Source organism: Equus caballus, chromosome 5, assembly GCF_041296265.1.
Source record: "Equus caballus isolate H_3958 breed thoroughbred chromosome 5, TB-T2T, whole genome shotgun sequence".
Taxonomy (NCBI): Eukaryota; Metazoa; Chordata; class Mammalia; order Perissodactyla; family Equidae; genus Equus; species Equus caballus.
Genome location: NC_091688.1, coordinates 100,549,402 through 100,574,832, shown reverse-complemented (window position 1 = coordinate 100,574,832; position 25,431 = coordinate 100,549,402). Strand labels below are relative to the sequence as shown.

Sequence of the window (25,431 nt, the reverse complement as noted above, 5' to 3'; positions counted from 1 at the left end):
TGATGGAGTAGGGAGGGTGGGGAACGAACGGGATGCGAAGTGGAAAGGTGAGTAATGCCAGGCCTTCTGAGGAATGCTGCTCTGGCAGAAGCAGGTCGATGGGGTCTGTCTGGGATGGGGTACATAGGGTGTCCAGGGAAAAATTTATTTTTAGATTTCTAATATTAAGGTGAATTTGTATGCAGATAGAAAATGTACAATAGTTTATATTTTATGATTTCACTCCTGTTTGGTATCTTTATCTTTTTGGCCGTGGAAACTCAGTGAATTTCACCTTTTCTGCCTTTAATGTTTAGATTTCCCTCTTTAAAGTAACTAAAATTTGTAATATGTCACATAAAGTAAAAACTTCATTAATTTTGAACAAAGGAAAAGAGAAAAACTATATCTAAATTCCTGAAAATATAGAATGTGAAAAATATTTATGTACTATTTTATTTCTTGAAAATAAAATTCAAATCAGTAAATGTTTCAGTGTAATGATTATTTCTATGTGCATGAGTAATTCCTGTTAATTGTAAAAATCTTGTGATCATAGAGGTGTATAAAGAAGAAAAATGCATAATCTATTTTCTATCATTTTGGCATTTTTCCTATTTTTAACACATATTTATATGTATCCTTTTATTTGATAATTTTAACAAATTAGGACTCTAATTATAGATGTTGTTCAATAAACTTTTAAAACTAACAATATTAAGTATTTTCAATGTTCTCCTCCTGTATGATTTTTAATTGATGTATAGATTTCCTATATAGGGCTGGACCATAATTTATTCAATCAATCCTTTATTGTAAGATCTTTCCATTGTTTCTATAAATTATTTAAAGGTTTTGTTGCATGCTTAGGACTATATACATGACACGTCTTCACATATTATATACACAAATGCATATATACATGCATAAACACACACGTATACACATGAACTCAGGAATCATTTACCAGGTTAAACACCCCGTTAGACTAAGAAACTCCACCCCTATTTCTGGTGACAAGCCAGGGCCTCATAATGCTTGTTTATTGCTTGTAAATTATGCATGCTTTGGGTTATTTGAGTAGGTGTGTCTGGATTGTTGTATTTCAAAATTAATAGATTTGCTGAATTTCGCATGCATGTTTGCCTGGATTTTGCATGTAAAATCTGTATGTATTTTCCAAATAGAGTTCTGCAAATGCTTTTTTCCTTGTCACCCATTAAGACAAGTGGTGGGTGTGGTGGGGGGAGGCTTCAAATATGTTTGGGAAATGCTAGGTTAAATAAATTTAAGCAGACTTTTTAACAGTGACAATTCACATTTATCAAAATAACCTCATTTACTGATGTATAGTTGTTATCAATTGGGGAGAAGGAAATGAAGATATGTGGATTGTTTTATGATAAGGTACACAGAGTAGACCCAATTCTTTTGTTTCTTAGTTAGCCCTTGAATAAGGTCACCTTTTAAATAGTTGAAAGAACAGGATTTGCTAAAAATTCATTTTGACTTCATTTTATGATTATCACAAAAATTGCTTGACTTAAAAGTGTTCTCTTTGTTTCTCAAGTGAAGCCTGATCCACCGTTAGGTTTGCATATGGAAATTACAGACAGTGGTCATTTAAAGATTTCTTGGTCCAGCCCAACACTTTTACCGTTTCAACTTCAATATCAAGTGAAATATTCAGAGAATTCTACGATAAATATGAGAGAAGTAAGTATATTTTAGTAAATAAAAGGAAAAGTTGGGGAGCAACATAAGTAGAATTGAGACTCCCCCCAAGTCCCGTAGAAAGTGCCCTCAGTGCCCATGCGATGCTCCCTCAAGAGCCATCAGTGATCATTTAATGTTGTACCACTGGCTCCATTGAAGGTCAGCATAGGGAATGACCATGTCAACAGCATTTCTGCATCTTCTGTAAAATGCTTTTAGAAAAATTGTTCGTATTACTCAATATCTCTTATGCATGGATCCATCTTGTCTATTGAGGAGCATGACAATTTCCTTCCTGAGTTTAGTGCCAGAAAAAGTTCCTCTTGCCAAAAAGTTCACATGTATTAGATTGATCTCTCTCTCTTTCTCTCTGTCTGTCCCTCCTGCCCCCCTCACTCTCTCTCTCTCTCACACACACACACACACACACACACACAGACACACAGACACACACACAGAGCTAAATGGTTACAGGACGTCCAGGAACAGGAACTTGAATCGTAATTATAATTTCTTCACCTACAGACCTTCCCTGGTTTCTGATTTTGCATTTCATCCTTTTATGTTTTTTCATGGTTCAGTGTATTTGCTTACGTGCAGTGCATGCATTTGTAATGTAAAGTGGGTAGACCCCTTTTCTCCTTCTTTCAGTAGGCATTTATTGGGCACCTACTAGATGTCGAGAGCTGTTCTGCTTGCCTCAGGAGACAGTGGGACGGTAGGACAGGATAAGAGGAGTGTGGAGGTGCTGGTGGGACAGGGCGGGTTGTAGTATTACATGGCGGTGGGGGAAGATCTCACTGAGAAGCAACATCTGAGCGAGGGTTTGAAGGAGACGGTGATGTAAATATCTGGGGGAACTGGGTTCCAAATAGAGAAAGCAGCAGTTCAGAAGCCCTAAGCTGGATGAGAGGCTGGCGGCCTAGGGGGTGAGTGTGAACGAATCCAAGATGGTAGGGGAGAAGGAGGGGATCATAAAGAGACTCGGGGCATGTGAGGACTTCCGCACTTGACTTCGTGGAATTAATTGTTATGTAATTTAGAGGTAAAAACCTATCCTTTTAGATGTGGGCTAATTTTTTGAAGACTTTATTTCCATAAAGAGCAGAATGGGAATCCTTAGTTTCATGTATGGAAAAAGCCGAGTTAAGGCTTCTCCGGGCTTCAGCTTTCTCATTTGTAAGATGGAGATAATGGGATTTAGAGATAGGTGCTCTGACAGTGTTTCATGTGTTCCCAATGCCTTTCACCGTTTGTAGACTGTGGTGCCCCCAGGCTAAGCGGCCAGGGAGTTCAGGAGCTTCGGAGTACGTCATTGGGAAACTGAATTTCTTTGCTCAGCAATTCTTAGCTAGTTGTGGTTCAGGTTCTTAAAATTACTCAGGCCCTCCTTCTGCGATGCTTTCCTCTAGGGACGTTTGTAGTTCTCTGTCCATCACTGTTCATCGTTTCCTTCTGTGTGTGCGTTATAGATGTCAGCACTGGCTTGAAGCTTCCACTGACTTTAGCTGTACCTCTCAAATTCTCCAAGGTCAATATTCATGGTCATTCAGTTAAAAATGTCTGCTGATTGTCATTGTGATTTTTTTCTTGGACTCACGGGCCATTTCAAATTTTATTGACTTGTGTGCAAACGTTTGTTATGTGATGATTGATTTCAGTTTAATTCCCCTGTGGGCAGCTAACTACTCTGTGTGATTTTAATTCTTTGAAATTTGTTGAGATTTGCTTGTGATCAGTTTTGGTAAAGGTTCCACGTCGACTTGATGCTCTGATATTTTCCAATAATATTTAACAGGCTGATGAGATTGTCTCAGCGACATCTCTGCTGGTGGGCAGCGTGCTTCCTGGGTCTTCATATGAGGTTCAGGTGAGGGGCAAGAGACTGGATGGGCCAGGAGTCTGGAGTGACTGGAGCACCCCTCTTGTCTTCACCACTCAAGGTAGGTTTTGTAATAGTACCTTCTACTGAGAGGGGAATATGGTTCCTAAATTTGCCTTTAGCTTTTTATAACCATCTTTTGTGGCAGTAAACCGAGAGGAGGAACACAATATTAACTTTTAATTTAAACTTTGAACAAGTTAATTTGTCAACAAAAACTTGTTTAAGAGCTCCCAAGTTTGCATATGTCCATAGCAATATCTTGCTGAATTATTCAAAAGGTAGAGTTAATATAAAAGTTCCAAATTCACAAATTCAGAACACTACTTGGATTGATGTTCCCTTAATTTACATTTGAAAATCAGATGTGTTTATTTGACATAAATTTCAGATATTAAACTTTTATTTGAACATTATATATTATATAATACGATAATTCTTTCATTCCAGACACTAACTTTTGAGAGTTTGCACTTTTCGTTTTCGTATTTTTCAAGTTATCTTTAACATCAGAAAAACTGCAGTTTATTCCCAATTTCCTCATGAAGATGAGGTGCGATGTTTTACATAGAGCTCAAGAGCCTAAGAATAGTCCTAGCGTTGTCGCACGCTGGGTTGGGACGGTAGGAAGACTCTTCATGGTCCCTTGACTGGTTGTCTGGTTTGTTGAATGGGCAAAATTATTCCTACTCAGACTCTCTCAGATTGATTGTGGACGTAGGGAGATAGCAAGTACCAGGTAAAACACTAAGCAGATATTTAACACGTTTAACTAAGTTTATTTATTGATTCCCTACTATGTAAAAAGCATTGATTAGTCAAAAAGTAAGGAGCGTTAATGGTTTATTTGGAGTCTCACCCAAGTTTATAGAAGTTCTGGCCCCACCACTTACTTGGAAAGTTTCTTAACCTTCCTATGCCTCAATTTCCTCGTCTGTGAAATAGGCATGTTTTTATATGGGTAAAATGAAATAATGCACATAAAGTGCCTTACTTACCCTTAAAGTGCTCAGTAAATAGTAGGTAGGAACTCTCATAGTTTATACATACACAATCTCAGGATTCAAAATCTCAATGTAATGAGAGTGAGAGATTGACATGATATGTAACTAACTGCTTAGCAAAGTGAGGTTGTGAGAAGAGCTAACCCGAGCGCTAAGCAGCAGGAGCCATTAATTCTCACTGGGAAAGTCAGGGACCTTGTGAGAGCAGATTTAGGAGACCTGACAGTCTCGTCTCTATTCCTCAGGTAATCATTGAGTATCACAATGTGTATAATATGATGCAAACAATTCAGCTTTTAGAATTTTTCATTTTCTGAGGAAAGTTAAATCTATCTTCAGTTATGTATCATTGATTAATAGGCTTTAAGGACTAGCTGTGAAATATGTAGAGAGGAATAAATTAACAACATCAAATTTGAAAGACTGCCCCGTGGGGTGGGCTGAAGTGGGCGGCAGAAGGGAAGTTTATAAAGGAAGTGCAAGGCAGCAGCGCCTGCCCCACTGAGTGGCCTGTGGCTTGCTGCCCTCATTTAACCATCTGGTGAAATGTTTCTCTTCCACAAGAAAATGGCTTCAGTCATTACCGTTTTACTTTTTAATTAGATCTGAAAACCTACCCTGAAGAAGAGGAAAATTCTAAAAGAATCATCATTGCTCTTAAAGTTTGAAAATACTTGAGTTATCCATTTATACCTTTCTAGAATAATGATTCTTAGCAATGTTACATATTCAATTGGATTAAGATGAAAAATTTTAGATGAACTTTTGATCCAACATAATCATTATTTGTGTTACCTTTCACATAAGATTTTGTTTTGGGTTGTTCAACCTAAGCTTTTAGGCCTTTGGGTGGACATATTTGTAGTTCTATTTTACTTTTTACTAAACCTTTTACTCTTCTGTTACCTTCCTAACTCATGTCAGTATCTGTAGGATTGAATTTGCCTGGTTTCTTAATCTGTTGGATCGTATTGTTATGCTTTCACATATAAAATAATCAGATTTAATAATATATATATAAAGCACACTCACACATATATTTGCTCTTCCATATGCAAATATTTAGTGTTTAGTGTACATGAAGGTAATAAAAATGTTTTGTTGAAAAGAAACTTTGCAAGTTTATTTGCTTATACATTATCTAACGATATTACCATTAACAGCTTGCCGTTTACTCATTCACCATGACTGTCTCTCTAGTGACTTTAGACATCCCAAACAGAAAAATCTGAAAATAGGTGAAAAAAAAATCCAGACAGTGAGTAAACAGCTGCCCAAAGGGCAGAATCTGTTGATTTAGCAATGAGAGACAAGTTAGGCTTACTAATTTAAGAAATTTGCACAGCTTAGATGCCACTGTGTGGTAACAGGTGATTTTTAAGGGAAGGACAGAAACTGGCTAAAAGAAAGCAGACTTAGGTCACCAAGAGTGGGGAGAAAAGCTTACACACTGGAGTAGCTCCCGAGAACATTTGTCTCTAACAGTGTCATCTGCTGTCATGAGGTAATGATGTGTGCTGAATCACAAAGAAAAGGTGGAATTAGGCTCATCATTCCCTACTGAATAATAATAATAAGGACAGTTACAAGGTGCCTCCTGTGTCTCAGACACTGTTGTAGGTGCTTTCCATATATCATCATTTTATCCTTTCAACAACCCTATGAGGTATGTACTCTCATTCCTCTTTTATATACTAGGAAATTGAGATGTAGGGCAGTTAAATGACTTGTAAAAGTTCATACAATTAGAAAGGAGCAGAACTGGCAGTCTAATTCACAAGTTCGTGTTTGTAACCACTGAAAGGAGATGAAGTGCATAGTGTATAAATATGCGAGATTTCCAGCAACGCTAAAAATTGATACTCAAAGCTAGTAAGCAGTAAGCCTAATTACGTAGAGCGTTTTAGTGGGACATTTCATTTCCTTCATGAGTCCTGCTAATGAGGCTTTGGTGTTGGTTAGGTTTTTTCGGTTTAGTTTTACTGAATTACCTTTGCAGCGATTTCCACCCTTGTTGTCCGAACCCTGTGCAACAGCAAAGTCTGTTTCTCCAAATTTGGGAACTTCCTATTCTTTGCACAAAGGGGTTTGAATCCTTTTCTCTTAAGTCTAACTACGTCCTGTTATTAGGTTCTCCTTGCTAGTTCACTGATAGGTGCTATAATGACAGCCATCAAACTGAAACATTCTGTAAGGTTGAGGCGTTAATTTATTTAGCATGAATTAGCGCGACTGCTTTATTATTTCCAAACCCTTGGGATTTTTTTTTAACAGAGGTTACCTGATGTACTGCTGCCATAGCAAACAGAATGCTGATTTTCAGCACCTTTATAACTACTGCTTTTTACTGATTGATAAATTAAAGCTGTACCTACCAAATGCACAGTTACTGAAACGTTGACTGTTCCTAATCAAGGAATTCTTATGGATTCTTTTAAAATGAAGTGGCTAGGTTCTTTCTCTGTAGCTGAGGGGAGGTCTTGGACTTTTATAGGCAAACCCAGGACCTTTCCAGAACTTATGAAGTCCAAGAATATTGCAGTTAGGTTATGGTACATCCTGAAAACAATTTAGAAGGGCTGAATTCTTGTAATACCTTTATTAACTGCATTCTTGTTGCTGCCAAAGAAGAGGAGAAATATATTAGGCGATTTCTACGTTTCATACTTGGCAGCTTTTCTAATGTGGTATCTTAAATGAGATAAAATATATATTTATATTATTTTGAAAATTAAATATTCAACATTTACCTCATATCAATTACAATACATTTGTTCCATGAAAATTTTAATCATTGGGATTTTAGTAACTTTTTCTTCTTTCTAAGCTATTTTAGCATTTAATCATGCTAAAATACTACAACTTTAGTCTTATTTCTCAGTTAAGCCTTACTTAAGCATTCAATTTTGAAGAGAAATGCTTTGAGTTTTTTATTATCTTTAGAATTAAAATCTTCAGCTTAAATTTTGAAATCTCACTTGTCCTCTTTAAACAATGAAACTATTCTGAGGTTTTGGCAGCAGTTCAGTAATGGGATGTGGAGCGTGTTGAAGGCAGGTCAATGGTCTCGCAGTCTGTGCTGCACCCGAGGTAGGATTGTGACCTAGCGGACTGGCTTCCGTCCAGTAATTTCGTGCTGCAGAGTTTTTTCCTGTTTATGCTTGACCTTAGACATACAAAATGCGAATTTCCTGTGTGGATTGTGACTATAAAGACATTAGAGTTTAGCAGGCTATTACAGAAAAGAGAAAACATCGTAAAAACTAATGAAGCTATTTTGTTTTTGTTCTTGTGTGTAATCCAGAAGAGATGTATGAAAACAGATATCCATATTCTATCAGCAGAAAATGGCTTTACTTTAAATTGTGCGATTGAAATGTACTGTTTTTGTAATGCACGATGGCAGAAATAATTTCTTCCTCTGTAAACATTTATTTTTATCTGTTTCTAATTAAAAATATAAGCAAGCTGTTTCCAACAATAGGGGACTGAAAACCTAGTATGGAATAGTGTATAGGCATTAAAAAAGAATATTTTAGGAAAATATTGGTTCCCCTTGTCCTCAACCATAGGATCTTGCCATTAAATAACTTAAAATGATATTACAGACCAATATTTACAGTTATTCCTGCTTTGTATATTGGTGAATCATGGATTTAACATTTCCTTACTAGTTTTCTTATTTAAAGCTTATTTCTCTACTTCACCTGCTTATTTGAAGTTTCTGTATATCCAGATGAGACAATGGCAACCACCATTTTTTTCTTCCGGATTTTGTCCTATAGTGATTTGATTTTAAAACTCACCCTAAAGTTCACTGATTATGAGAGCAGAATCTGATGGAAGACGTTGTGGAATTAGACTTTATTTCATTTTCATTAATTTTCTGCCCATCCGTCAGCAAGCGACAATTACTCGCTAAAGCATATTTTATAATGAAGAAGTCTCTAGGTTTAGAAAATACTGAAGACATTTATGAAGCTCAAATCATTTGAGGAGAGGTGTGCTTGGCACACTAGGTAACCGTCTGTGAACAGGCAATTACAGTTATGCAGTCTCTTAGCACACTTATTTGGGCGGTGGGGGTGGGGGGGAGAGGGTGGGGTGGGCGGACGGTGTAATTCTGAACCCACTGTGAATCTCTTTTACATGTTGTACATGCTAACGTGATGTTTTCTGTCTTCATCTCATGTCCCACCTTTCTTTCCTCATTACAGATGTCATATACTTCCCACCTAAAATTCTGACAAGTGTTGGGTCTAACGCTTCTTTTCACTGCATCTATAAAAATGAAAACGAGATTGTTTCCTCGAAAAAGATTGTTTGGTGGATGAATTTAGCTGAGAAAATTCCTCAAAGCCAGTATAGTGTTGTGGGTGACCGTGTTAGCCAAGTTACTTTTCCCAATTTGAATGCCACCAAACCTCGAGGAAAGTTCACCTACGACGCTGTGTACTGCTGCAACGAGCACGAATGCCACCACCGCTATGCTGAATTGTATGTGATTGGTAAGGAGACTAAGGTTCTCTTCATTTTGTTCCACAAGATAAGTTTTTCTTATGGATCCTGTGTTAGAGTCCCATTGAAGACGTAAGGAAAATTCATTTTCATTGAATTTTTGTTGTTGTTTTTGCTTTATATTAATATTTTAATGTGTTTTAAATAGATGTCAATATCAATATATCATGTGAAACTGACGGGTACTTAACTAAAATGACTTGCAGATGGTCAACCAATGCAATCCCATCGCTCACGGGAAGTACTTTGCAGTTGAGGTATCATAGGTATGTATTATTTTTGCTGTTTTATTTTTCTGTGGATACGGTGAAATGAAAACTTCTTGTGGAAATATCGCCATCGCTGTAGTCTTGTAGGTTTTCTTCCTAAGAGGGGAAGGTAGAATCTACTTACTTAGGAAATTTTCGAGAGATTAAATAAATCGGTGATTCTTGAAAAAATTCACACGAGGTGAAAAAATTGTAATTTGTTTTTACTTCAAATTACTTTTTCTGATAACCAATTAATTCTCCATAGTTGCATTTTAACTCTTGAAGGAAATCCAAGAAAAATTAGTTTCTGTACATTTTAGTTTGGTTTAGAGAGTTGATGAGAGGAGAATATCGAGGGTTACAGAAGCCTAAGATCATTTGCTAAAGATCAGTGCTTTGGAAAAAAGTCAGAGGTAGTGGCACAAAGATTCTAAGAGAACATACGAATGGCTTTTAGAAGTAGTAAGATTATTTAAGAGAGAAATACTTAGTAAGGATTGAAGTGTCCTAATAGAGTAATTTGTGTTTGCTTATTTTCACCCTTCCCTGTTTTACAAAGAATTCAAGGCATTGTTTTCCTATAGTATTCTCCTTCTCTCCACAAAGAGTTTTATCTAAAATAACAGCACATTTGATTAGAAGAGGGTAGATACATTTTTACTTTTATGATATGTCATAGTGGTTTTCAAGTATATGTGCTGCTCTTAAGCGCCCTGTCTTGATTTGAATTTGTATTTGTACTGGGGACTTGCAGTTTGTATAACTTGTGCTCATTTATTCTTAAAATGTAAATTTTCTGCTTAAAAACAGGTCCCTTTCTCAAATACTGTGGACTCAATTCTATTCCTAATGCTTCCAGTCTCTCCTTTGTAGTATTAGAAAAAATGGGACTGTTTCTCACGTGAGAATAATAGCTGCCTTCATCTCGCCTGACAGGAGTATTTTTAAATCAATGGAATGCTCCTGTTCTGTCATTGTCTTTCCTTTCTTTCCATGGCATTTCACATTAACAGAGGTGTTTTTGGGTGACTGTTCCACGAGCCCTGGGCCTCATTTATCTCACTGGCCTTTACAGAACTATGAAACCAACTGCACATACTTGGGCGAGTTTTTTAACCTCTCTAAGCCTCAATTTCCTTGTCTGTAAAATGGAGAGAATAATAGGACTTTAAGGTTTCTGTGAGAACGAATGACATGTTTCATGCAATAATGATTAAATGATATAATTTCTCCTGATAAACATTCAATAAATGGTTATTGCTGTCATGACGATGATGATGCTAACCTTTGGATCCCAAGTGGACTATTGCTGAGCTTCTATACAAGGTCATGCCTCTCCTTTTTTACTAGCAGAATGACGTCTTCATTCTCATTTTCCTCCACCCACCACCACTCATTCACACATGCACACACTCATATGCACACACCCATGATTGTAATTTTGAGGAAACAGGAAGAACAAGGTGCCACAAAAAATGGAAAATGAGAGACAGAAGAATATCGATTTTTCATTTTCTTGTAACCTCCTTACTCTCATTCCTATGGAAACAGTAAATGCTACTTTAGCCACTTAAATGCCATATTCAGAGCAAATAGTGGCAGAAGGGCTATTTCAAAGAAGAGGAGAAAGGCTCTGTATGTTCCGAGGTGGAGTGATTACTGTGATGCAGTTATGAAAAAAAATTTCTTAATTTTCTTCTCTGAGAAAATGGGTGATATTCTTGACTGTATGATTCATATGCAAATCAAGAATTAGTATTATTTTAATTGCTTTGAACTAGAAAATACTAGAACACAATCTATTAGGCTATATTTACTATCAATTACATCTTCTATTTGTCATGGAATTGATCTCTGCTTATCGTGTAAGGAATTTACCTTCCTTCCAATCTTGGGAATGCCCTATTGCTACTTGTGAGCTATACTTTTAAAATTGTGTTGCTTTGGTATAATATCAGCTTAGCTTTCAAAGTGTTGTAGGTTCTATCTCTAATTGAGTCATTCTCTCATTGTTAGAGCAATGCCACTTATTTCACTTGCATCCCCATTTAGTGTCTAATGAAATATTTAATAAGGGTTATTGTCTATTTTGATGGGAAGACATAAGATTGTGATATAGCTAGGAATTCCAAAATGCCTTTCCAATAAGAGCAACTGTTTTTAAGTGGAGCAAAAACAGTCTCTTTTAAACAGCAAAGCAGAATTCTCAAATATCTTGTTGCTTTCATCAATGTTGTATATTAATGGAGTTTTTGTATCTTTTCAGGAGCAGCCTTTACTGTTCTGATGTTCCATCTGTTCATCCCGTATCTGAACCTAAAGATTGCCATTTGCAGAGGAATGGTTTTCATGAATGCGTGTTTCAGCCAATCTTTCTGTTATCCGGCTACACGATGTGGATCCGAATCAATCACGCTTTGGGTTCACTGGACTCTGCCCCAGTGTGTGTCGTCCCTGATTCTGTGGGTATGTCGCGCTGTGCTGTGTGTCTTCATTTTGATGAGCAGATTTGGACTGAAGTTGATTCAGGGTAACCTGTATTTATCCATTTTCTGATCACACTAGATTGAAATTTTTTTTATCCTGTTTACAATGGAATTGAGAAGACAATCAGCCTTAGAAAGTTTTACAGTTTTGATTTTATTTTAAATTATTTATAGCTCAATTTTTTAGCAATAGGAATATTTTCAGCATACGATTTGATGAATTATATTGGTCATTGGGAATGAAAGTTAGTAGTAATATTATTCTAAATAATGTACTACTTTGTGTTTTTCTCCTAATGTACTTATGAAAACATTTGCTGTTTTTAATCTAAAAGTTTAACTGGAGTATTCTGACAGTTTTTGTAAGTTGAGTAGTCATAACACAAGGCTTTAATTTGTGAGGTTGTGTAGGGAGCAGAAGAATTCAAAATAACTAAAGTGAAGTGAAGAAGAGAAAAGAGACAAGGATGATGACATACATCGTGATATTTTAAACACTTTTTGAAAGATATTTTGATTTCAAAGGATTAAGAAAGCCCTTGGATAATATGATCTATCTCTCTAGTATTGTTGTGAAATCTTTGAGAAATGACCCATTAAAGATTGTGCAGCAGAGGTAAAAGAATATCTTTTGGTGCTATATACTATTTTATTGGAAAATTATCCCCCAAATCAATATTTGATTCATTATAATTTCAAATAATTAGTATACATCTGAATTAAAATCTACATTTTGTTAAATACAGGATAAAGTTATAATTTTTAGGTTTCTTTATTAATGTAAAGTCTCAATTAATTGATTGCTCTCCCCTCGCCCCCACTATTTAGGTTGCTTCCATTTTAGGTGATTTTACTGTAGGTGGCACTTCTCTGATACTAAATATCCCACCCAGGATAGCAAAGAAACCCTCTACCCCCGTCCCCATAAGCATGCACAGATACACCCTCACATGTCCTCTATGACAGATGCAGTATGGATCCAGTTTTTTATGCTGTCTGAATAACATTTAATGTTATTCTTTTCAGTACTAAAATAAGGAATCTAAGTTGGGCTTATATTGCCTACTGAGTACTAGAAAATGTGGAATTCAACTCTGGGATCCAAATGCCAGCTCCGCCTTGTAAACTTGGGCTAATCACATAAGCACTCCGTGACTGTTTTATCACCCATAGAGTGCAGGAAGCTCCTCATGCCTCCCCAGTGTGGGTGTTGTGGGGGTCATGTAAACCATTGTACTTCAAAGCACCCTTTCTGCAAACTACGGGCTGTATCCATGTGATATCCATATGATTCAGTCAAGTACAATCTGAGATCTAATGCCTTAGGGTCTTTCAAACATTCATCCTTCCTTTCCTGAGGGGGAATTATCTTTTCGTGAGATGAAATATACGTCATCTTACTGGTTGGTGAAGAATGTCTTCTTGGCACCGGAAGAATTGAGCAAGCGTGAGAACCTGTGTAGCAATGGAACAGTTGAGGAGTTTTGGTCATGAACAGTCTCAAGTATTATTGTTGATGAAGTCCTGAGCTTATGCTTGGGCTTTGGGACTTTTACAACATGATGAGTTTACATATTGTCCTTTACTATTTTTTTTTTTTAGAGCTCTTGACATTCTTGTCATCTTTACCTCCATTTCTGCCCTTTAAAAGTCTGTTTTTCTCAGATTGTAGGAACCAAGGCTTTACTCTGCAAGCCTGTCTCTGACCTTCACGTGGGAATACTTAACAATAGACAGCAGCAGAAGAGCTGGAAATTTACACATGTGGGAGTGGCCGCAGTGCATGCTTTTTGCCTTTGATTGAAGCTCTGTGTAGAGCAGAGTTTGCTACTGACATGTCCCACGTGTTCAGTATGGTTGCTTTTGCATGCAGAACCAATGGATCAATTTCTAATCAAGTTAACTATTAACTTGCAGAGGACAAGAACACTGTTTTGACTTTTTTTCACTCATCCTCTCTATTTGCAAAATAGAGATGATCCCTTTCGTGTGTATCACATAAAATTATAGGGGATTAAATGAGATAACGAATGAGAAAGTTTTGAGAAAAAGATACTGCTTTATAAATATAAGATATGAAAAATTATATCACACTAATGTTTTTTAAACATCATTTAAATTACTGTTACATAATACTGTTTTTTAAATTTCTAGTGAAACCACTGCCTCCATCTAGTGTGAAAGCAGAAATTACTGTAAAAATTGGGTTATTGAAAATTTCTTGGGAAAAGCCAGTCTTTCCAGAGAATAATCTTCAGTTCCAGATTCGCTATGGTTTAAGTGGAAAAGAAGTCCAATGGAAGGTACCTTTTACGTGGAAATTTCTTCAGCTCGCCTCACTAAAAGTTATTTCTTATAACTATTTAAGAATTGTATTGCATAAGATTTATTTTATTGGCATAACAGTATATCCTCTTGTATTTTGTAGTTATTTATGTTAAATAGATTGATCTAAGTCTAACCTTTTTAAGGAATGAAATTTCCTGCAATCCATCATTGCCCAAAGTGAGTGTTACAGAACATTTGTACCATAAAATATGTTCTTTGAAAAACTCTTCCTTGGAATGTTCCTAAATCACTTTAGGAAACCTCGCCTCACTGTGTGCCCCTAGTATAGTCATAGTATATTATGTATTAAAGGTTTGGAGAGGCCTTCATTAAGGAGACATTTGTGACTTTTGTTCATCCTATGTTTCTCAAACTCATTTTACCAAGGAAGCCTTTTGTCTCTAACATCTAGCAATATTCTTTATACTTGTACATTCATTGGGATGCATTTTGGGAGAAGCCGTTTTGTCAAACAACCAGAATCACACCCATTGTGGCAAGTGTGCATAAGATGACTCGCCGTGTCCGTTCTCTGATGGCAGGCTGCAAAGACCCAGAATTACCAGGCACCCTAATCATGTCATTAGATCACAATGATTTCAACTGGAATGAGTGTGACCCTTACCTGCCCGCTGAGGAGACTGAACGTCAGCGATTCTCTACAGCAGGCCCCATCTAACCACTGGGTTAAAGTGCTTAGAAGTCTTTGTGGATGGAGGATGCTGGACCGAGATTAGTAATAGGGTTAAGAGAGTGTTTGGGAAGCGAGGTTGCAAATGAACGAGTCCGAATCTGGTCATGAGAAGGAAATAAGAAGATGACTAAGACAATTTTTACCCGCAAGGAGCTCATGATCCAAGCCTCATATGAGTATTTCTAAAACCAGAAAACACAAAGTCAGCTCTCTCTGAATTTTGGAATAGTGCTAAGGTTTAAAGTCCAATGAATTTCAGGGCCCTTTAGCTACATAGGTGTTCATGCTTTGACTTATTTTACAGACGTATGAGGTATATGATGCAAGATCAAAATCCGCCAGTCTCCTGGTGCCAGACCTGTGTGCAGTCTATGCTGTGCAGGTGCGCTGCAAGAGGCAGGATGGACTGGGCTATTGGAGTAACTGGAGCGCTCCAGCCTACACGGTTGTCGTGGATATAAAAGGTCTGCCGAGTTTTTCTAAATGTGTCTTAAAAATGCATAAGTGTGTGTTTCAAATATAACTGAAAAATATTCCTTCCAAGATCACATGTACAACTTGGGCTCCTTGTCATTATGCAGTTCCTATCAGAGGACCTGAATTTTGGAGAATAATTAATGAAGATACCACTAAAAAAGAGAAAAATGTCACCTTACTTTGGAAGGTATTCCTGCTTTTTATGTTATTCTTAAATTATACTTTTATGCTCTTAAAAGTTTTACTTCACTGTTCGTAAACCTGACATTAATATAATCTCCAGCAGGCTCTGCGATCCCATATTTTCATGTTAATTCTGAGATGTGATTGCAGAGCTAGGATGTGTAGTGGAGGGGGCACTGGCATGGAGTTTGGTGACTGTAATTCTCTTCTCAGTTTAACATATTGTAGGTACATCAGTACTATTTTAGCAAAGTCACTTAGATTCTCAGCCTCAATTTTCTCATCTGTACAAATGTAGGATTGGACTAGATGATATCTAGAGTTCCTTAAAGTCCCTAAATTCTGTTTATATTTAAGCCTAAACAAAGCAAACCTGGCCTTCCCCACGTATCTCAAGGGCATTTAAACAAGAGATTATTCTGTTCTTATGATGGCATATAAACAATGGATATTTCCCAAACGATGGATATTCAGTCTAGCAATTTTCAAAGCATTGTGTCGCCCAAATGAACTTTATTTCTATTCCAAGCAAATAAATTTTTTGGTCAGAATTTTGGAGTGACACAAACATTCAGTCCATAGAAACATCATTTGTCATTAGGGAATTGCACATTAAAACGACAATGTGATACTACTGCACACACATAGAATGGTTAAAATCCAAAAACTGACAAGAAATAAAATTTAAAAAACAGACAAAAAAAAAAAAGAGAGAGCTTTTATTCTTTGCTGATGGGAATGCAAAACAGCACAGCCACTTTGGAAGGCAGTTTCTTAGTTTCCTACAAAGTTAAACATAGTCTTACCATATGATCCAGCATTGCACTGTTAGGTATTTACCCAACTGATTTGAAAATTTGTGTTCACATAAAAACTTGCACACAAATGACCCTAGCAGCTTTATTCATAATTACCAAAAGCTGGAAGCAACCAACATACTGTTCTATAGATGAGTGGATAAACAAACTATAGTACTTCCATACAATGGAATATTACTCATTGATAAACAGAAGTTGTTATAAAGCTACGAAAAGACATGGATGAATCTTAAATGCATGTTGCTAAGTGCTGGAAGCCCATGTGAAAAGGCTACATTATAATTCCACTTATATGACATTCTAGAAAAGGCATAACTATAGAAATGATAAAAAAGATCAGTGGTCTTCAGGGGTTTTGCTGATGGGGAAAAGTTTGAATAGCTGGAGCACAGGAGATTTTTTATGGCAGTGAAACTGTTCTGTGTAATATTATCCTGATGAGTACGTAGCAGTATGCATTTGCCAAAACCCATGGAACTTTATAGCTCAAAGAGCAAACCTTAACGTACTCAAATTAAAAATAAATCATTTAGGAGGTTGGAGAATCCCAGAATGGAATCCAGACTGTGACAAGAGAATCTAACCGTATTACAAGTGTGTGAAACAACCTCACTGAAGAAGGTGGGAGTAAAAGGTGCAGGCCTAAGTAACTTTGTAGCTGAATGGATTCTTAAAACTGAAGGCAAAAGAAGCTGTACATAAGCACTGTGTTCTAGCTGATAAAGTTATTTCTCACGGGGTATGGGTTAACAATTCTTGTACCGCTGTAAATGCAAACTGGAATAGAACCATTAAATAAATGGATGGTGGATGGTGGGACGCAGGTTTCTCACTGTTGAACTGGTTACAACAGGCAAGGAGGAGAAGACTGGAATGATCCATGTGGTAATGGATTAGAGTTGAAAACATCAGTATGAGCTCATGTTTAGCTTAACATGGATACAGACAGATTCATTTGGAAATATTTCTAAATATGTATATGTATAGGGGTTAGCATACACACATACATTTCCTTGATTTGTAAGCTGAGAGGGCCTTGAAGTAACAGCACTCCAGTAGCAAGGAGCATGCCCAAATTTGTTTCTAACACCGTTTTCCAATAAAAGGAGCTAGGGCTCCTTGAACAAATGGCTGGTTATAGGGCTGGGGCAGGAAATACACAAGATGAGCCTGGAGCAACTTGTTGTACCAGATAATAAGGAAGTTTATCATCCTTTTTAGTTGATGGCTACAAAAGTAAATATTTGTACATGAAAACTGACAGGTTTTTAAGAACAACATGCAAAATTTGCATGACTTTTCAGACGTTTCTTTCTTGCAGTGGCTGCTAAAATCTTACTCCCCACCTACCCAGATTGTCCACACCCTGCAGGGCTACATGTTTATGTGTTTGTGTTTTTTTCCTCTGGTATTTCTGACTTTGAGGCATCTCAATGGCAAAAAAAAAAAAAAAAAAAAGAAATTGAGAAGCACTGTTCTGGTCTGTTGTATACAGTCAAGCTTTCTTTGGGTTTACAAGGGATGGGCAGCATTTAACCTTACCTGCAACAGGTGAAGGTCATGGGGGAAGAGAGGTATGTTGTGATACTCTGTAGAATCAAAGAATAGAATTGGACTAGATGTGTATTTTACATTGGAATTGTCAATGACCTGGTATGATTTTTTTTAAAACTATAGGACAGAAATTCTGGGCTGCCATCTACACTGTCCTGATAATCTGTTACTTAAAGTGGCAGCATATTAGGGGAAAGGCAAACCAGTGACAAATGTTGCTGGGATTACTGCAAGTGGTGATTAACATCTTTTTGGCTTCTTCTTCTTGCTGCTTTACTGAGCCAAAGGGTTATTCCTTATTTGCTTTTTAGACGAGGAGACTCTCTGATCCTGCCAGTCTTTCTTTTCTCCGGAATTAGAGTGAAACTTCTTGGTAGAAATGTGTCCTATTTGTACCTATACTTCAAATGACTCATTATTATCTTCAAAAGATTCATTCTCTGCGTCTTAAGGAAAAACCCAAAAGGGGAAAATAAGTTTACTCTGCTCCCTACTCACCCAGACCTTCATGGGGTCATGGTCAGAAGCAGCCTCCATCCCCCCACCTCCCCATACTCAGCCTTCAAATAGGCAGTGCTTGCCTGCGGCTGCCCCTGCCCTCAATGGGAAACGTACAGGAAGAGTTCCATGAGCTCAGTGGGTATAAAAAGCACTATAGCCCTGAAACTCATCAATTTTTATGTTTACTACAGCCCCTGATGAAAAATGACTCCTTGTGCAGTGTGAGAAGATATGTGGTAAGACATCATACTTCCCGGAATGGAACGTGGTCAGAAGATGTGGGAAATCACACTAAATTCACTTTCCCATGGACAGAGCAAGCGCACTCGGTTACAGTTCTGGCCGTCAATTCAATTGGTGCTTCTCTTACAAATTTTAATTTAACATTCTCATGGCCTATGAGCAAAGGTAAGAAGAGGCACAGGGTAGTACACCTGTGCCCCTTTTCATATTTAATCTTTGCGAACTCCTCCCATTCTAAATGGTCTCCCAAGAAGCCTATGATACTTTTAATCTGAAAGTCTCTCACCTGTGATCTCTTCTTTGTCGGAAAAGTAACAAAACAGATTGTGCCCTGATGATGTGATATGGTCCTTGGGTTTCCATGTGGTGGAACATTGTTGAAATGGTGTAATAAGTGAGAATATTCTAGTGAATCTAAGACTTTTGGACCAATGGAGGTTGTAGATAAATGTCTCTCTCTCTTTCTGTATACACACACATACGTGTGTGTATATATATATATATCAAATATGTAAAAATAAATGTGTATGTGTGTGTGTTAGGTATACTACATATATATGTAATAGTATGAGGTATTATATGGATGCAAATAATTGCTCAGACTTGAATATGGCCCTGTACTTCATATAATATGAGTGATGAACTCTCGTTAATTTTGATATATTTGATTAATTAGCAAACTGAAAACCACCTTCAATAGAAGTTTCTAATCTGGATTAAATATTCAAAGTATAATTTTTTAATGGAAAATTAGAATTTCCTACACCTCTGCCAATCTATAAAGGCCTTTCCAAATGTGGCCTCCTCCCTGAAGTCTTTGCTTCTTGCCTTTATTGGATATGTCCTATTCTTTCTTTAAGTCTCAGTGTTTTCCACCTTTCTTAAGATATTTTATATCCTGCCTTATATTATTACTTTTGTACGTACAGTGTAACCTTCATGTGAGTTCCACAGCACCTAGCACAATGTTTACATTGAAAATATTTTCAGTGTTTCTGTTCTAGAAATATTTATTGACTGCTGCACTGTGCTAGGTCCTGGGAATTTCAACATAAGAAAAACTCGAATGGTCTCAGCGTTCATGGAGTCCAGTAGGTGAGACAGACATTAATCGGATAATAGTAAAGTGAACACCCATTTACAAATCGAGATAAGTTCTCAGGAAACAAATGTAATTTTATAAAGGAAAAGAAAATAAGAAGCTTACCTGGTATTGAGGGTCAGAGAAGCTTTCTTGAGGAAGCGGTATAGGAATTAAACTTCCCCAGAAGGTGGGGGGCAGAGCATTGGCTCCTGAGAGAGGGACGATCTGACCAAAAGTCCTTATGGCACAGGAGAGTGTGAAGGAAAACTGGGGTGGCTCCGGTGTGCAAAATCCTGAAAGGCAGAGGTAGGCTGACGCTTGGCCCACGGGGCCTTGTAGACATGACAGGAGTTTCATCCTCACGTGTGGAAATCCACTGGAGGCTGTTCAGCGGGACTCTGTGCAGAAGGTGTTAAAATGATCAGCTTGGTGCTTTGAAAGCATGACTCCGTCCGCAGGAGAGAAGTCTGCAGGGAATTAGACGGGATGATTTCCAGGCTGTGCAGTATTCCAGTGGAGAACACCTTTCTGACTATATCCCCAAATCCCTTTTGCAGATTTTAGGTAGAATCTTCTTTCTCTTCAACAGCGTATATTCCCACATCTCTCTGCTTATGTGACCCTTCTAATACAAAAATAATCGCCGTGCATTATATTTATTTATGTAAATGTCTGCCTTCTCTTCCTTCTCCCTTTTGCCAGTAGTTCTGTGTTCCTCCAGGGTATTAGGAGATTTTCATTAATTTTGAATTTACAAATAAATTTCCTCTTTTCCCCTCAGTCAATGCCGTGGAGTCACTCCGCGCTTATCCGTTAAACAGCAGCTGTGTGATTCTTTCCTGGACGCTAGCAGCCGGTGATTACAACCTGGTGTCTTTCATTATTGAGTGGAAAATTCTCACTGAAGATGGCGACATCAAATGGCTTAGAGTCCCTTCATCTGTCAAGAAGTATTATATCCATGGTAAGTTTACCGTCCTTTAATAAATCTCTCTTATGGATTCGTATGATGCTACAGATTATTAATTCAAATAACACAGCCAATTCATGAAAACTTCAAAAATATAGATGGTACTACCATCTATACATAATTTTATCACCTGACCACAAACGCTTACTTCTAGTTCATTTGATCCTTTTCCATATAAATATTTTACACAGTTGTAATCCTATCATCTCCCACTTTTCTTCTGATTTATTTCTTTGATGTATCAACATTATGTTTCTATTTTTCTCCAATCCTTTAACCATCATTTTTAATGATACAACATTTTATTCCAAAATCTACTTAAACTATTTTTTTGAGAACATTTGTGTTGCTTCCAACTTGACCTTTTTTTTAAACCATTTTTTTAAATGGCTTTTGATATCTGCTGCCAAGTTGTTTTCCCAAACTGTGTACCAACTTATAATGCCAGTAGCAATGAGGGGGAGTGCCAGGCTGACGGTCTGAGGATCGAGGACCAGCATAAACTCCTGGAAATAGCCCACTCGCCCCAGGAGGTGATTAAAGTACAAAGTCAAAGTGCACAATACAGCATCTCCATGTCTGGGAAGGTTTAAGGAGGGAAGCTAAGGACTGCCATGATCTTACTAGGAAATATCATCCCCAAAGACTCAGACTTTTCCTTCATTCCGAAGACCTAGAATTTAGCATCAGGGTAAATAGAAACAAATAATTGATAGAGAACTAAGTTCAGTTCATAACCCTCTGTGTTTTTCTTTAAAGCATGTGCGTATAGAATTTAGGCTTCAAAGAGATTTATCTCTTGTGGAATAATATTTATATATTATTTGCATTGGTGAGATGATAGATCACTGATAGATTCATTTTGAGCTTTGCTATGGACATGGTCGTGCTCCATGGGTCCAGACCCTGGATATTGCTAGGGGACTCCTGGTCCCACCCCCATCTTCTCTGCATAGGATTTCACAAGACTTTAGTCTCCCAGCTGCCTTGAATGGGGAAACTAAGTAAGCTGAGTTCCCATGAAAGGGGAATATCGGTGGCTTCAGGGACACGGGAGAGGAGGTGAAGTAGATTGCCCTGGACAGGGAAATAAAACGACTCCTACACCCTGGGCTTGAACAAATTGGCTATCACTGGAACTTACATTTGAAAAATTTCATTCTTCTATCTCTGGGTAAGGTTTAAAAAAATTATTTATAAAAAAATTATTTGTAAATTTGTAAATTATTGTCATTACTAGGAGAATTTAGAATGCTTGGGTTGTTTTTGAAACTTTCAATCATCAGTTTCAATTCATAAATAATAATTACTGTGTTTGGAAATATAAGAGAGTCACTTAAAATTTTTTTTCATAGATTTCATTTATATTAATTCAGTAAGAAAGACCCTTTAATATGTTTTTCTCCTCAGATCATTTTATCCCCATTGAGAAGTATCAGATTGGTCTTTACCCAATATTTATGGAAGGAGTGGGCAAACCGAAGATAATCAACAGTTTTACCCAAGGTAAAAGTTTTCTTTTAGTTTCTTTTTATACAGATTTGTGGTTTTCTGTTTAGTCAGCAGTAATGCTGCCATCTGATTATTCTGTTTCTGATGGAATCATGGAAGAGTCCAGAGTCTTATGTGGATGTGTCATGGGGTGACCGCAGTAAGGGTATGTGATCCCGTGGGGGTAGTAAGAGGGGAAATAATTAGTCATGGTATTGAATTCTGGTATTGGTAAGTAAAATTTTGGGTAAAAAGTTGATGGGAACAAACTAAAGAGAAATACACAGCTATGCAATAAAATACATCATCATAGAGATTAATTGGAAAAATATTAATTTTCTGTATAATTCATAGAAATGCACCTACCCCAAAAAATATGTTTGGGGAATATACTTATACCTCTTTAAATTTTGATCAATCTTCTAAAGGAAATATTTTTTCCTCTAAAAGTAAAACTGAAGAGAGAGTTATAGACATAAGTTCCCCGGGCTTCTTGTATTTCTGATTGATTTTACCATACTTGGAGTATCAACAATTTGCTATTACTTTTCAAATTGTCTTCAAAACCAAGCACCTCAATAATGAAGTTTCAAAAGAGAAACATTTTACCTGGTTTTAGAATGACAATAACTGTAGAGATTCATTCCTGTATTATTCAGCAAATATCTACTGAGCACTGTTCCAAGCTCTGGGCATGGAACTGTGACCATAGTCTCTGCCCTCATGGAGCTGGATCTCCAGGACTCGGACGGGAGTGACAGACAATAAACAAATCGTGTATGATAATGTCAGGTAGAAATAAGCGCCATGAAGCAAAATGAAAGTAAATGAAGGGATAGAGTTAAAATAAAATGTGGGCTTTAGTTAGGATGGCCAAAGTTGGTCTTTTTCTTCGTGCAGGTGATGTTCGAGTACAGCCCTCTAAGGACAAAGGAGAAGAACATTTCAGCAAAGGGATAGCAAGTGCAAAGGCCCTGGGGAGTGAGCAGACTTGGTGGTTCAGAGAACAGCAAGGAGGTCAATGTGTCTGGTGTGAACAGGATAGATTTTGGCAGGTGTTGTAGGCTGGCTTCTCCAGAAGTGGATGCTGAACCGGGGTCATCATCACAATTGGCACTTTGACTCATATAACCCAAAAGTGATCAGATGGAGAGAACTGACAAATAAGTAATTTTGAACAAATGTTTTGCTAAATTACAATAAGCATAATTCTGAACAAAATAGTAATACTTTTATTAATGTGATCATAACTATAGTTATCTTCCTCTTTTTTATTTTGAGATAATACAGATTTATGATGAAATCAGACTGATGATGAAATCAGAAAAAAAGTCTACTATAATTTTTGATATAGAAAGGTGTTATTTCCTCAAGTTCTGAATTGTGTGAATTGTATTTCTTTTTCAGATGATATTGAAAAACACCAGAATGATGCAGGTCTATATGTAATTGTGCCAATAATTATTTCCTCTTCCATCTTATTGCTTGGAACATTGTTAATATCACATCAAAGGTAGTGTACTTGGTGTGAAGAATCTTGAGCATGGTTAAAGCTTGATTTAAAACCCAAATCAGAAACATTCATGTATTCTACATATTTTATTTGTAACCAGTTTACAATTAAGATGTCATAAAAAGAAAACGCCTGTTTTCAGGACACCACATTCCATTTTGCTAGCATGACATAAACCTCTTGGAAGAATTAGTTTTTTTATGTATCTAAATTCAGAGAATAACAATCATATCACAGGAAATCCGAGGCAGGACGTTCTTGGAGGTGGCAGAAAGGGCTTTCAGAGCTGTGCAGTGTGGTTGAAGAGCTGCCTGGAGCAGTCAGTTCATTATGGGCAGTAAGCACTCTGCTTTTTAAACAGCAGCACCGTGTGGCTCCCGCCTGTCTGATTTGGTGCTGGCCTTGAACCTCCTGGATGCTCTGTGGGTGCCACATCACGCCGTGCTGGGAGGTCTGGACCAATGATGGTGTTTCACACATGCTGAGTCTCTACAGAAACTTGCCTCTTCCAGCAAAAAAGGCAGAGAGGAGATTTGAGAGTCTGAACTGATCTTTCAGTCCAGGCAGCTGATGGGGCCCATATCAAGTGAAATTGTTTCTGAAACTCACCTGATGACCATTTTTAATATTTTATTTTCTCTGAGAAAAACCTATGCAAAGCGTTTAGCACAGCACCTTGCACACAACTTTCAATAAGTGTTGGCTATTTTTATCATTGTAGTGATTATTAACTTTGTGTAGACAGAACGTTGGTGGAAATCTTCATGTGATAGCATGTGAAATGAGTCTGACCCTACTGAGGCATAGCTGGTCTGGGGGATTAATTTTCTAGTTTATACATTCATTAACTGTTAACGTTTTCAATATGAATGTTTTCTTCTCATTCTAACACCTTGTATCCTTTGTAGAATGAAAAAGCTGTTTTGGGAAGATGTTCCAAACCCCAAGAATTGTTCCTGGGCACAAGGACTTAATTTTCAGAAGGTCCCATTTTCTATTTTCTTAACCCCAAATATATAAGGTTACGTTTTAGATGTCATATGCCTTCTAGAGCTTTAAACATTTTCAAGGTTTAAAAGTTCTTATTTTATTCAATTCATTGTAATATGAGTCTGTTTAATCTACTATATATTTTCAAGAATAGCAGGATGCAAGGATTTGAAACTGGGCAGACAAAATTCAGTAGGTAGTGTACACATATCTTTCTTCTGGGTCACAGTATATAATAAAATAAATATTAAGATATTAATGGTCAAGTCTGATGGAGAATGGATATTTGGATACACTTTTTTAGTATAAATTGATTATCCTTAGGCAAAAGGCTGGAATCAATATTTTTAATATCTATCATCTCCATAATTATTTACATCAATTCAAAAACTGGTTAAATAACCCTATCCTCAAACACTGCAATTTGAAAAATGAAATTATCATAATAAAACTTAAATAGTTCCTTGCAAGCTAAAGTAGTTTATGAAACAACTAATCAACTATAATAAAATAATTTGTACCTATGTCTATAATAGAATTTCTCAGAAAACTGTAGAGCTTAATGAATGTTTTATTAATTCTCATAATTTCCCTTGGAGCAAAGTTGGCTTTCCACTCATAAAACCGGAAAGATAAAGTTCAGTTTTCATGTTAAAGTATCAACGTGATGTTTTAAACAATAATCGTATGGAAATTATTATGCAGTCTCATGTTGCATCTTTATCATTAGTCACTGTTAAAAGTCTTCA

At 36.9% G+C, this 25,431-nt stretch overlaps 1 protein-coding gene across 8 annotated transcripts in view; it reads left to right on the top strand.

Moving 5' to 3' along the window:
• LEPR (leptin receptor) overlaps window positions 1–25,431 on the top strand; it is a 73,780-nt gene that overhangs the window by 35,597 nt on the left and 12,752 nt on the right. For 6 of the 8 annotated variants that reach the window (XM_070268893.1, XM_023641934.2, XM_070268889.1 and 3 more), the window contains exons 7-19: window positions 1,550–1,695; window positions 3,494–3,638; window positions 8,799–9,089; window positions 9,248–9,365; window positions 11,617–11,816; window positions 13,991–14,139; window positions 15,163–15,322; window positions 15,440–15,522; window positions 18,583–18,799; window positions 20,500–20,682; window positions 22,099–22,194; window positions 23,587–23,692; window positions 24,601–24,676. In XM_070268893.1, coding sequence (XP_070124994.1) covers window positions 1,550–1,695; window positions 3,494–3,638; window positions 8,799–9,089; window positions 9,248–9,365; window positions 11,617–11,816; window positions 13,991–14,139; window positions 15,163–15,322; window positions 15,440–15,522; window positions 18,583–18,799; window positions 20,500–20,682; window positions 22,099–22,194; window positions 23,587–23,692; window positions 24,601–24,676 — 1,970 coding nt within the window. Of the gene's footprint in view, window positions 1–1,549; window positions 1,696–3,493; window positions 3,639–8,798; window positions 9,090–9,247; window positions 9,366–11,616; window positions 11,817–13,990; window positions 14,140–15,162; window positions 15,323–15,439; window positions 15,523–18,582; window positions 18,800–20,499; window positions 20,683–22,098; window positions 22,195–23,079; window positions 23,693–24,600; window positions 24,677–25,431 lie in introns of those variants that run through there. The other 2 variants (XM_070268892.1, XM_023641936.2) reach the window with 1 other exon arrangement.